This window comes from Diaphorina citri, unplaced genomic scaffold (genome assembly GCF_000475195.1).
Source record: "Diaphorina citri unplaced genomic scaffold, Diaci psyllid genome assembly version 1.1 scaffold1072, whole genome shotgun sequence".
NCBI lineage: Eukaryota > Metazoa > Arthropoda > Insecta > Hemiptera > Psyllidae > Diaphorina > Diaphorina citri.
In genome coordinates this window covers 36,910-49,440 of record NW_007378501.1, presented here as the reverse complement: position 1 = coordinate 49,440, position 12,531 = coordinate 36,910, and the positions used below count along the sequence as shown (strand labels likewise).

Sequence of the window (12,531 nt, the reverse complement as noted above, 5' to 3'; positions counted from 1 at the left end):
AAGCGAACTAGGCTGGCCTCAGGAACAGGTTCCCAGACCCAGACACTTTTGACGTAAGACTGAAAAGTCACTTTCCCTCCGTCACTTTACATTTGCACTTTGAAAACTTCAATGAGAATCTCGCGCACCGAGGCTTGCACGCCGGTATAACAACCAACCACTGCGATGAGAAATATGACCACGTGTTTTGTGATGAACAGGGCCTTGGACAGGCCGTGATGTGAGGACCAGAATGTAATGAGATCGGTCAGGGCCGGTAGAGAAATGGCCATGAAGGGAAGGCAGAGAGATCCGATCAGGGCGATGAAAAGTTCCAGGTTGGGAATCATGATGGCGAAGGCGACTGAAATGAAAGAGAGGGAATCATGTTAGGGGATCATGGGATTTTGTTCTTTCTGAACGCCTGTCAACAATATCAGAGATAAGTTTTGGGTTTTCGCTTGCACTCAGTCACAGCATATGTTCAAAGGTTTTTTTTTTCTGTGAAATTTTTTAGTGACGGTGGTTTCACTCTCCATTCGGCCACAAACGTTGCTTACTTCAGTGGATTCAACATGCTATCGCTTCTAAACCTAAGGAAAGGAAACACACAATTGGTATTTCATTTTTTCCATCAAGAATACCCTCATTCATTATTCAATAACTTACAAGTAATAATGCAGATCGTTGTCTTGAGAACATAAATCCAAATCGTGGCGAGGGAATTCTTCTCCATGCATGGTCTTATCGTCCCGAAATCGAAGAGAGAAGAAAGACAGGATAGGAGAAAGCCAGCCGTTCCGAGAACGAACATTATCCCATCAAGGTAAAATCCGCCCCGGGCGGGAATCGAACCCGCGGCCTAGCGCTTACAAGGCAGACGTACTACCAACTAAGCTAACTAGGCTGGCTATTGAATATCTGCCTACCTGCCTATTTTTTACATTTTCAAAATATGCCCCGGCCCAAGTAATAGCACGAAAAGCGGCGCCTCAATCTTAGCTAGTTAGTATATGTAAAAATATTTTTTACAAAAATACCTACCTACTTGGAGACAACAGCTCTGCAACCTGATGAAAACAAACAAAAATTCCGCAACTGTGGAATTGTGCAATTTGTGAGTTTCGAGGGTGGAAAAAGAGTTATGGTGTTTAATATATAGGTAATTTGGTGTTTCGTAGGTACCTCTATGCTTCTACTTCTAAGGGTACATTTCCAACGTACCAAACGTCAGTTTGCATAGAAACATAGAATGCCATTTTTGAGAGCTTGCAAAGCCAATAGCATTTTTTTTTTCTTGTTGAGACAGAGATAATTTGAGAGGCGAAATGGCATGCCACGAATCTGTGAACAATGGTCAGTGCAAATCGTGCACTGACCGACCGACATTCTGACATAGGTACCTAATACTGTCTTGAAAATGAAAAAGTTTTAATTTCTGCAATCCTCCCCCCCTCTAATCTGCTAATCGTTAAATCTAAAAATGATCATTTCATTCGGAAAAAATATTTGTAGACCTTGTTTTTAATAAAAGATATCTAGGTACCTAGTATACACATAAATAGAGAACAATCTCTTAGAAAACATTTGCGAGAAGAGGAAAATCAGGATCAACTTCATTGTGACAAGTGTCGTTATAAAACTTTTCTAAAGAGTAACCTTATAGCTCACGTACACGGGTACCATCGTTTGGCAATAACACTGAACTGATGTTTGTTTTAAAATAAGTTGTAAAATGATCATTTCATTCGGAAAAAATATTTGTAGACCTTGTTTTTAATAAAAGATATCTAGGTACCTAGTATACACATAATACACATATCCGCTAATCGTTCCTTCCTATTGGGGGTGGGTTGATTTTTTTTTTTTTTTTTAATGATGAATTCTTTTTCCCTTTGCAGATTACTATGAATCATTCAGGAATCAAATTGGAATGTTCACCAGACTTGAAGTATGTGAAAAACGAAATTCGGGAAGATCTTCAAACTATTATAAAAATTGATGAGACGAAATTTCACCAAGAAAGTTTGAACGTTTCAACAAAACAATCATGTCAATTTCTCCTAGAACATCTTTCTCTGAAGAATAATATCACAGGGACACAGCAGTGCGAAGTCTATCAATGCTATCATTGCCTAAAAATTTTCAAGAGGAAAAAAGATCTCCCGAGACACATTATGTCAGTACACATGCGAATAAAATACCCCTGTACTATTTGCCCAAGGGAGTTTCAAAATAAAGCCAGTCTAAATCACCATTTGGCCAGCCACGCCGGCAAAACATATGAATGTGAAAACTGCTCCAAAATATTTAATTCAAAACAAAAGATCTCCCGAGACACATTATGTCAGTACACATGCGAATAAAATACCCCTGTACTATTTGCCCAAGGGAGTTTCAAAATAAAGCCAATCTAAATCACCATTTGGCCAGCCACGCCGGCAAAACATATGAATGTGAAAACTGCTCCAAAATATTTAATTCAAAACGCAAGCTCTACTCTCATAAAAGAAAAGATCATATGGGATTGACTTATAGTTGTTTTATGTGTAACAAAACTATCACGTCAAAAAACAGTTTGAGAGATCACATCCACCTGTTTCATGGAAGGGAGAAACTGTTTTCTTGTGAATTATGTCCTCAAACATTCACATATTCAACAACTTTAAAGAGACATATAAAAAACATTCATGGTGCTGATATTCACACTTGTGATGTGTGTTTAAAACAATTTTCCTCCCCTCGAAGCTTGCAATATCACCAAAAAACTGTCCATTCTGATGTCAAATATCCATGTGAAAAGTGCTCGGAATTTTTTTCGACCAAAGAGTGCCTCAGAAATCATCAAAAAAGGCATTCGGATATGAAAATCAGATATAAGTGCAATCAATGTGAAAAAAGTTGGGGTATTCCATACCTCGGCTGGGATTGAACCCACGCCCTCCTGTTTACCAGGCGAGCGCCTTGACCACTACACCACCGAGGTAGGTCATATGTGATAGACATAATATGTGATAGACATGAAGATGGTGGTTCAATCCAAGTAAACTCATCTAACATTTGATTCTTTGGATGCTGTTTCAGCCTTGGATGTTATGGAAGATCATGGTGACAGTGGACCTCTTCAGCCCAAACATCTAAGAGAAGCAATCAGAATTATAAAATCTAAAGGTGGAATGCCCAGTAAAAAACTGAAAAGGCCTTTTTACAGAGCATAAACTCAAAAACTCCTGTAATGGCCAGGACCACAATTTGAGTTGAAACTTGGTTTAACTCTTGGATCAAACAGGTTGTTTCCAAACTTTTTAGCCAATCAGATTTCCTAAGCCAAGTGTTAAACTTTTTTCCCCCCCCCCCCCCTCAATTGTCTTTAATGTTCTTTGTTTGAACCTAGGTAACCGTTAATTGTATTATTGATAAATAATATAAACATTTTGGCTTGTTAAATTCGATTGATTTCTTCTTCTTCTTCTTCTTCTTCTTCTTCTTCTTCTTCTTCTTCTTGTTCTTCTTCTCCTCCTCCTCCTCCTTCTTCTCCTCTTCCTCCTCCTTATTCTCCTCCTTTTTCTTCTTCCTCTCCTCCTCCTTCTTCTTCCTCCCCTCCTCCTTTTTCTTCTTCCTCTTCTCCTCCTTCTTCTTCTTCCCCTCCTCCTCCTACTTCTTCTTCTTTTCACATGGCTCACGTCCGTTTTCCAGACGATGCCTCTGGAAAACGAAATGCAACACCCCCGTCAATTCACCGCTAGGCTAGGGGTTCTCAACGTGTCGTCCGCCATCAACACGACTATATTCGCCGCGTTTGGTCTCCTGGCGTATCTCAAATATGGCGACGAAGTTCAAGGGAGCATCACTCTCAATCTACCCCAGGAAGATACGCTGGCTGTTAGCGTCAAATTGTTGCTCAGTGTGTCGATTTTGTTTACGTTTGCGCTGCCCCATTTCATCGTGTACGATATTGTGTGGAATAGATACCTCAAGCTCAGAATGAACAAGTCACCGTCCCATACGGCATTGGAGTATGGGTTCCGGACACTCATTGTGGTGATAACGTGTAAGTATGATTTTTTCCCTGAGTTTGGATTTGCCTGCTCAACACATCAATAAAATTATTGATCCAAGTTGCCCAGGATAAGACCCAAATAGAAACTGAGTTCACCTCAAGAGAGAGAGATGCAGCTTGCCACCTTCCTGCCCACCAGCAGGTTGCCATCAGACAAAGGACAGGGTCCCAGTCAATAATTTTTTTTTTTTTTTTTTTTTTTTTGGTAAAAATCCCATTTTGTATAAAGGGGTTAAATTGTATAAAGGTTGTACAAAGATAAAGGGGTTCCTAACATAAAAAATTAAATAGTGAAATTTAATGAAAACTTAATTTCACCAGCAATACCTCTGGGCCCCACTCCCAACAGGGATGGTATTCTACTTTGCAAGCAAATGTATCATAAATTTAATATGTATAGTTTAGAACGCTAGCACAATCTTCCTCAACTTAGGTTAAGGGAACTGGGTAGTTTAAAATTAAAGTTCAAAGCTCTTGGATGTAGATAATCTTATATTAAGGTAAGATTCTTGTTCTGCACACACATCTAGGTACATTTTTTTCTTTTTTTTTAGAACGCTAGCACAATCTTCCTCAACTTAGGTTAAGGGAACTGGGTAGTTTAAAATTAAAGTTCAAAGCTCTTGGATGTAGATAACCTTATATTAAGGTAAGATTCTTGTTCTGCACACACATCTAGGTACATTTTTTTCTTTTTTCCCAAGTTTTAACATTTTTATCTTTTATTATTATTTGTCTTTGTCCACACATTTCTGGGTTGGGAACAGAGCACATCATGAATTTATTCTCTCGGTTTTATTACTGGTATGATGACATTCTTTTTAGTCCGTCCTTCCTTTATTATTACTAATAGTAAAAGGTATAGTGGACGGACTATTGTATTGTTGATATTATCACTCAAGTATCGATGAAATTGAATTTTTTACTTTCCTTATTTTAGGTAATATTGATAGTCTACTTATGTATTTCTCCAGTAATTTGTGAAATAGGTATGGTTTTGACATTAAATTCATATCTTGGAATTAAAATCTTTGTCCACACATTTCTGGGTTGGGAACAGAGCACATCATGAATTTATTCTCTCGGTTTTATTACTGGTATGATGACATTCTTTTTGTTGATATTATCACTCAAGTATCAATGAAATTGAATTTTTTACTTTCCTTATTTTAGGTAATATTGATGGTCTACTTATGTATTTCTCCAGTAATTTGTGAAATAGGTATGGTTTTGACATTAAATTCATATCTTGGAATTAAAGACACAATTTAACAATCAAAACATTAATTATATTTATTGTACATACTGTATTATTTCTTAAATAAAAGAATAATAAATACTACATGATCTTTGTGGCTCTTTCTTGATGTACACTCAAGCAAACCATGTATGCATTTTCACTATGCCATTGGTTTTAATTGTTGCTATAATGTCAAATAGGTTAACCTATTTTAGTTCATCAAAAGTTTGTTGGAAAAGTACAAATAGAAATATAGAATAACTAAGGAATTTTAGCCCTGGTATCCTCAGCATGAAACAGATTTTTTTATAATCTATAAAGATCCAATTAATCATGTGTGTACTATTTAAAATTTAAAGTACAAATCATATGATTTTTAAAAATTGACTAGAATAACTAAGGAATTTTAGCCCTGGTATCCTCAGCATGAAACAGATTTTTTTATAATCTATAAAGATCCAATTAATCATGTGTGTATTATTTAAAATTCAAAGTACAAATCATATGATTTTTAAAAATTGACTTCCATATCCATATTTACTTATCTTCATTCTCAAATGCCAAAGGATACAACATCCTAATACCCAGGGCCACATCTCAAGTTACAGTTGGAGTAATTCAAACTAAACTGAGTTCACCTCAAGAGAGAGAGATGCAGCTTGCCACCTTCCTGCCCACCAGCAGGTTGCCATCAGACAAAGGACAGGAAAAAACTGATACTTCAATGCTAAGCATCCTAAAATAAGATAATTTTACAAGAATTTGTTCCACCTATCTCTATAAGCAACTTGTCCAGTTCTCAGCTGATGCTCATCATCATCCTTTGTTTTTTGAATGTAGAGCATGGTTGCAACTATTGGTCCAAGAATCAAACCAAGACCCAACCAAGATGTTTTAGGAGTAGGTTTGAAATATCTGTATCGGTTAGTGGACATAGTCATGTAGCGTTGCATAGCAGGATCAAACAAAACACCACCTTCTCCAGTGGCATGACGGTGAGGGTTGTATACTTGCTTGATGAATTCTTCTCGCAGGGCCATTCTCATTTTGGTTTTCTTTTCAAAAAGTTCTCTCATGTTACTGGGATCACAGCTCGCCATTTTTTGTACTTAACACAAAAAGTTTGATATCTACCAGACTTCAGGAACTTTTACTCAAAAATGGTTTTAAGTTTTAAATTCTTTTCTTGACCTTTCCTTTATCAGGAGAATCAGGAGAGAATTTTGGTTGGTGATAAAAGAAAAACAAATAAAAATCCCAATGGGATTTTTTTTATCCCATTGAAAATTTACCTCTGTGTGTATCTCTGTTGAATTTCTTGCTGGGGACCAGTGTCGGTCCGCTGTTCTACTTTTACGGAACACGGAACTTTTTTTTTCCTTTTATGAAAATATCTTTTCAAATTCAAAGTTTAAAAAAAAAAAATAAAGTACCAACCACTACCTACCAACTTCTTACCTGGCGTTTTCATAATTATTTTCTTTTTTTTTCCTGATGTAAAAAAAAGGATGGGGGAAATGTGAAGTTGTGAAGAGGATCGTGTGAAATGATCTTGACCAGACGGCCACAGAGCACAGAGAAAAATAAAATTTGGAAAAGCGCTTCGCTTGAAATCGGCGTGCGTAGGTATTTTTTTTATTTGGATTTTGTGATTTTTCATTTCATGTTTCATGAAAGACCCGGAATTTCTGATTTTCTGCTGTTCTGCATTGAATTTGTAGGATTTTCTTTATATCTCTCTTTAACTTTGCCCTCACAAACTTCTAACGTAGTTCTGCAGTTTGGTCTTATTGCTATCTGACATTGAAGAGTGAACTTGGGTTGCAAGACTCGTTTTCATACATCAGATTGTTGTTCACACAGCTTCAAAATGACCGAGGAAAAAAAGGTAAGTGTGTAAATGTCTATTGAAACTGGAAGTAGGTAATTTGGTTGTAACTCTTGTGATAAAAGCAGTTACTGATGTGCAGCCTTTGTGAATCAACTGCTAAAGTAATTACATTATTTTGGACACATTGTGTGAATAATTATCTAATCAATAGATTCATATAAGCTTAACCCATCTTATGGGGCAGTTGGCCCCTACACCTAAGCCTGAGAGTGGGCTTTTTGTGTATGGAGAAGCTATCTAATCAATAAGTTAGTTACCATTAACTGTTTTCACTTAGTTCAACTCTAATTTCATTGGTCTTTAAGCTTTTAATGGCCAAAAGAATGACGCACTGAAGTAAGTACCTACATGGTTGATATACAGGTCATGGTTATGTACTGGGTTGGATTGAGCTTGGACTAGTTCAGACAGGACATTGTTCCTACAGTTTGGCATGAGAGTGGTAACTTAAAAACAAGGTTAGTTTACCAACCTTGCCTATCCCAACCCAGTACATAACCACAACCACAGAATCCACAGATATAAGTCCTATTAAATTACTTTCAATAACATTTTCAGGAGTCTAAAAGCACTGATGAGCACATTAACTTGAAGGTACTTGGGCAGGATAACAATGTTGTTCAATTCAAAATCAAGAAGGGTACCCCACTGAGAAAGCTCATGAATGCTTACTGTGAAAGATGTGTAAGTATTCTGTCAGTATTGATAACTCTACAGGTACAGTACAGCTCTAGCTAGCCTTCAGTTGAGGTTTATTTATTTATTTTTATGACATAAAGGTCTGACATGCAAGATGAAGTATGACCTGTCACCATACATAAAAAAAAACTAATATGAAAAGAGAAAACAAATAATAACAAATGATACCTAAAAAGAAAACATTAACAATAACAAACAACACCTAAACTGTAAAACCAGGTGGAATTCATTTTGAAATTTCTAACTATAAGTATTTTAACAGAACATTTGAAAATGATGTCTAAACTCTAAACATTAAAATTCCTAACTGTATTAACACCTAACTATCTCTTAATACCTTCTAAAAACTCTTCAATACTATATGTAAAATGCTTTTTTTTTGTACCATGTTCTTTCATTAGAATGATAAATCTTTTCGTTTCCATTTCTCTTAAACCTATTGGTAGTTGATTGAAAAGTTTCATTCCATTGTATTGTACACTTTTTCATACAATGATGTATTATGAGGTTCTGATAGTATTGTTCTCTTATCTGGAGTTATGTTAACCAAAGACTAGTTTAGCAGGTGTATTGATGCAGTAGATTTAGGTACTCTCCCATCCACAACATATTTTTTACATACATTCTTCCTCTCTTTTTTTTTTAAGCAAGGGGGGACTGTCATCAGTAGTGAAGTTTTCAATGCTGAAAATCTTTTTATTTTCAGAACCTCAGTATGTCTACAGTGAGATTTAGATTTGATGGTCAAGCTATCAATGAGCAAGACACTCCCTCTACTCTTGAAATGGAAGAGGGAGATACCATAGAGATATACCAGCAACAAACCGGTGGCTTCAAACAAACCCCTCAACTGCAAATATGGCACACAGAATCCAACATGCTAGACCCCTCCTTGCAATCAAAATATTGAACCCATGATGTTATGTACAGTGATTCTATTCCCCCTCTTGTTTCCGTTCCATTTCAACATGATTCCAAAAGTCGTGTTATTGTACTATTTCATATTGAAAAACCAGCAAACACAGATTCTGGCATACCAATGAAATACTTGTCAATTTTCTTCATCTGAATGTGTACTTTCATTAGCATAAAATATTTCATTGTTTGAGGGTTGTATAGGTAAAAAAAAAAAAAAAAGAAAAAAAAAATGAATTGTTACTTGATATCAGTAGAAATCACAGACACACATGTCCAGTATATGTATTTCACCCTCCATAATGTTATATTAGCTGTTGATGGAGAAGCACTAACTTTCGGAAATTGTTTTTTAAGTAGGTATAACTTGTTATTTTTTATATTCTCTCTCCATTTTGTAAATACATTTTATTATGTACTAAGTGTTAAATTTAGGCAACATTGTAATAAACATTACTCTGGAACTTTCAATACGGTTAAAAATTCAGCTTGGAATATGAACAATACATCTCAAGTATCATTGTCTTTTTTCTGGCTGTATGGTTGAACCTCAAGGCCAAAAAAGTCTATTTACCTTTCTTTATCTGTAAGAGTATCTGTTTGAAGTCTGTATCTGTTTGAAACTTTTGAATTAAAAATGAAAGTAATCATCTTACATGGGTTGGGGACACAACAGAAACCTTAAGTCAATAGAACAAGGTGGGAAAAATTGGCAATTTGTAGGTAGTAAGCAATTAATTTCTAATTTATTCCTCAATAACCAGTCCGTGGCAGACAGTGCAACACCACAGTAGAGGCCAGCGACCTTTGGAGGAGTAGGCTGTGAAAGAAACATTTTTTTAGAGGTTTAACACAGGGCTAAGGTTCAACTGTAACTGTTGAGGTCTTATCGTCCCGAAATCGAAGAGAGAAGGAAGACGGGATAGGAAAAAGCCAGCCGTTCAGAGAACGAACATTATCCGTTCAGGATAAAATCCGCCTTTAAAAGACTTTATTTGGGTTTCAGGCCCAGTTTTCCATGACTATTTACTCTTGTGTCACCTGGTAGTTCACTATTCGATATTTTTCATCCTCGCATTATTTGGTAGTCCGGGAATTGAACCCGCAACCTAGAGCTAGGGTGAAGTTCTTACCATGAATAAATGTCATCAATGCTCCAAACAGAAAACAAGCCTGAACCAGCAAATAAGTTGGCTGCCGTTCCCATAACTCCTCTATGTTGTTGATCTTTACCAACCACTCCAAGAACTAAAGACAAATAAATGCAAATTAGAGAATGTACCTACAGAAGTAGGTACAGACGAAAAACAACAGACTATGGTATCTCGGTAATTCTCTTTTCGTGGGGGAAAACTCCTAAACAGAATTTTGCAAGCCCATGTAGGTACCTAGACTGATGTCTTTTATGTAGGTACCTATCTAACAAGGCAGAAAATTTTAATATGCAAGCCCCTAAAAGAAGATTTTTCCCTACCTACTGGATAGGTGTGTATGTATTTGACAAAAACGAAAAGAAAACTTACTCCTCTCGCATTATTGGTGCCATCAATTTCCACTGCCATGGTTTAAAAAGGCTGTAAAATGATGGTAAAATTATCCTTTGTCGTTGTGTAATTTATTCATGCTTCATCGAAACCCATGGTTCGCAGTTAGTTCCTGGAAAGAAGAAATGTAGATATGTAGGTACCAAATTGAACATGACCGTAATTAGTGTGAGTAAATAGCGTTTAGGAATAATGTATGTAAAAATACCTGTTTACCAAACTGCAAAAACCTTATAGTTCCGCTGATCCCAACCCCGCAGAGCACGCGAGCGGGGGCCCCCGGGCATCTAGGGGCCCCGCGCAGGGACACATTTAGAGGCCCCAAAGATCTGTAATTTGGAGCATCCACCAGGTCCAGTCAATCTATTGACCAAGATGGGCCCTAGGTAAAACCCTACAGTTGGCCCAAAAAAAGTTCGTACAAAGCTACAAAAAGTTGTCAGTGTAATAAAAAGGGCTATAAAGTAGCTCTATAAAGCTTGGTCCGAAAATGTTAAAAAAATCAAGCACATAGGTACTTATGTACCTATTAGCGATTAGGTATACCTACATAATGTACCAAATACCTACATATTATGTAGATAGGTACAGCCATAGGTAGGTATTATAAATAAAAGTGCCTACAACAATATGTAGGTTTGTGTACTCAGATGTTTTTACTAGACAACGAGAGGTATTTTATCAGCATTGTTTTTCTCATATTTTTATTGAATTTATGCATTTCACCGTAAAATATGTATATCTAGTCTACTTAGCTGTTATCATACCCAGGAAGATTGGAACATCCATCGTACCAGAGGAGCTGTTCAAGTCCATAACGAACAAAAATGTCGACCTTAGAATTAATTATTGCTTTCTAGAAAACGCATAAATGACCTTGTGATAAGGGCATGAATTATCTTGTGATAAATCTATAATAAATATTAATATATTTATTGCAATGTGATAAACTCATAAATGATCTTGAAATGAAAGCTCATCCTGAACCTAATAGAATAATACATTAATATTGTTTCGGAGCCTGGCCTACAGTACAGGAGAAAATTTGAGCTCAAGGGGGAGGGGTGGGCCCCTTTTTACCCTCCCTAAATACGGCCCTGTCTAATTAGTAGGTTAGGTACTTACCTACTATAAGAGTCGCCTTAGTAGTAGTTAAACAGTGATTTTTTTTATTTTATTATTAGTTTTTTTAAGAAAATTGTTTTGGACTTACCACAGTGTTTGTCGGTGGCGCCAGAAAAACTAATGGCTTTCCACACAATGAGACAGAACATGGCAAACACAATGAAGAATGTGATCTCGCTATGAATACCCAGCATATCATGGAGGGGATGGTAGATCAACATGAACATGATGGTACCGCCTACACAGCCTAGGACACTGGTGAGAACAAATGCCAAGGCTTCTGAAGATGTGCTGGAAACGAGGGAAGAAAAAATAAAAATAGAAAAAAAATGTCTGGCTGGGGGACAGTTCAACAGGGAGTAGACCAGCTTAGTCTGGCTGGGGGACTTTAAACAGGGAGTATACCAGCCTGAATTTCCCTGGCTAAAGAAATAGCAAAGGCTGAGTGCGAAGGGCATCCATTCGTAAAATTTGTAGCCAAAACTAAATGTCAGCCCAAAGCAATCACCCTAGTTAGGGCTAATTGAGAGGCTGACGAAAAATGCCGACCCCGTCTGAACACGGGAAAAGGCGAAGAAAAATTGCCTAAATCTGCACATGTGAGGGACCTACTACGAGATCTCTCTCCTAGAGCAGTCTTCTTATTTAGTCTTTTAAGAGGGCAGATTTGTAATTTAGGCAACATTGTAATAAACATTACTCTGGAACTTTCAATACGGTTAAAAATTCAGCTTGGAATATGAACAATACATCTCAAGTCTCATTGTCTTTTTTCTGGCTGTATGGTTGAACCTCAAGGCCAAAAAAGTCTATTTACCTTTCTTTATCTGTAAGAGTGTTTGAAACTTTTGAATTAAAAATGAAAACCCATAACTCCTCTATGTTGTTGATCTTTACCAACCACTCCAAGAACTAAAGACAAATAAATGCAAATTAGAGAATGTACCTACAGAAATACAGACGAAAAACAACAGACTATGGTATCTCGGTAATTCTCTTTTCGTGGGGGAAAACTCCTAAACAGAATTTTGCAAGCCCATGTAGGTACCTAGACTGATGTCTTTTATGTAGGTACCTA

The 12,531-nt window shown here is 36.7% G+C and overlaps 4 protein-coding genes across 4 annotated transcripts in view; 2 read left to right on the top strand and 2 right to left on the bottom strand.

Moving 5' to 3' along the window:
- Nucleotides 1–4,116, top strand: part of LOC103514044 (proton-coupled amino acid transporter-like protein CG1139) — a 13,843-nt gene extending 9,727 nt beyond the window's left edge. The window contains exon 6 of the mRNA XM_026827090.1: nt 3,676–4,116. Coding sequence (XP_026682891.1) covers nt 3,676–4,083 — 408 coding nt within the window. The 3' untranslated portion in view covers nt 4,084–4,116. The remainder of the gene's footprint in view (nt 1–3,675) is intronic.
- Nucleotides 38–723, bottom strand: LOC108252975 (proton-coupled amino acid transporter 3-like). Its single transcript, XM_017446054.2, has 2 exons — nt 649–723; nt 38–343 (listed from the first exon to the last, which is right to left on the bottom strand). Exons 1-2 carry the CDS (start codon nt 713–715, stop codon nt 87–89), a joined length of 324 nt encoding a protein of 107 aa, XP_017301543.1. The 5' UTR covers nt 716–723; the 3' UTR covers nt 38–86.
- Nucleotides 4,117–5,306: 1,190 nt separating the features above from the next.
- On the bottom strand, nt 5,307–6,526 carry LOC103514037. Its single transcript, XM_008478903.3, has 2 exons — nt 5,750–6,526; nt 5,307–5,614 (listed from the first exon to the last, which is right to left on the bottom strand). The coding sequence occupies exon 1, from the start codon at nt 6,377–6,379 to the stop codon at nt 6,032–6,034; it is 348 nt and encodes a 115-aa protein (XP_008477125.1). The 5' UTR covers nt 6,380–6,526; the 3' UTR covers nt 5,307–5,614; nt 5,750–6,031.
- Nucleotides 6,527–6,949: 423 nt separating this feature from the next.
- LOC103514036 (small ubiquitin-related modifier 3) lies at nt 6,950–9,249 on the top strand. The gene is made up of 3 exons (XM_008478902.3): nt 6,950–7,167; nt 7,729–7,854; nt 8,576–9,249. The coding sequence occupies exons 1-3, from the start codon at nt 7,150–7,152 to the stop codon at nt 8,777–8,779; spliced, it is 348 nt and encodes a 115-aa protein (XP_008477124.1). The 5' UTR covers nt 6,950–7,149; the 3' UTR covers nt 8,780–9,249.
- Nucleotides 9,250–12,531: the final 3,282 nt, after the last annotated feature.

Coding starts and splice junctions, on each gene's coding strand:
- LOC108252975 (XM_017446054.2), bottom strand. CDS start 715: ATGGAGAAGAATTCCCTCGCCACGATTTGGATTTATGTTCTCAAGACA. Junction 344..648: donor AACGATCTGCATTATTACTT/GTAAGTTATTGA, acceptor CTTTCATTTCAG/TCGCCTTCGCCATCATGATT.
- LOC103514037 (XM_008478903.3), bottom strand. CDS start 6,379: ATGGCGAGCTGTGATCCCAGTAACATGAGAGAACTTTTTGAAAAGAAA.
- LOC103514036 (XM_008478902.3), top strand. Junction 7,855..8,575: donor ATGCTTACTGTGAAAGATGT/GTAAGTATTCTG, acceptor TTTTATTTTCAG/AACCTCAGTATGTCTACAGT.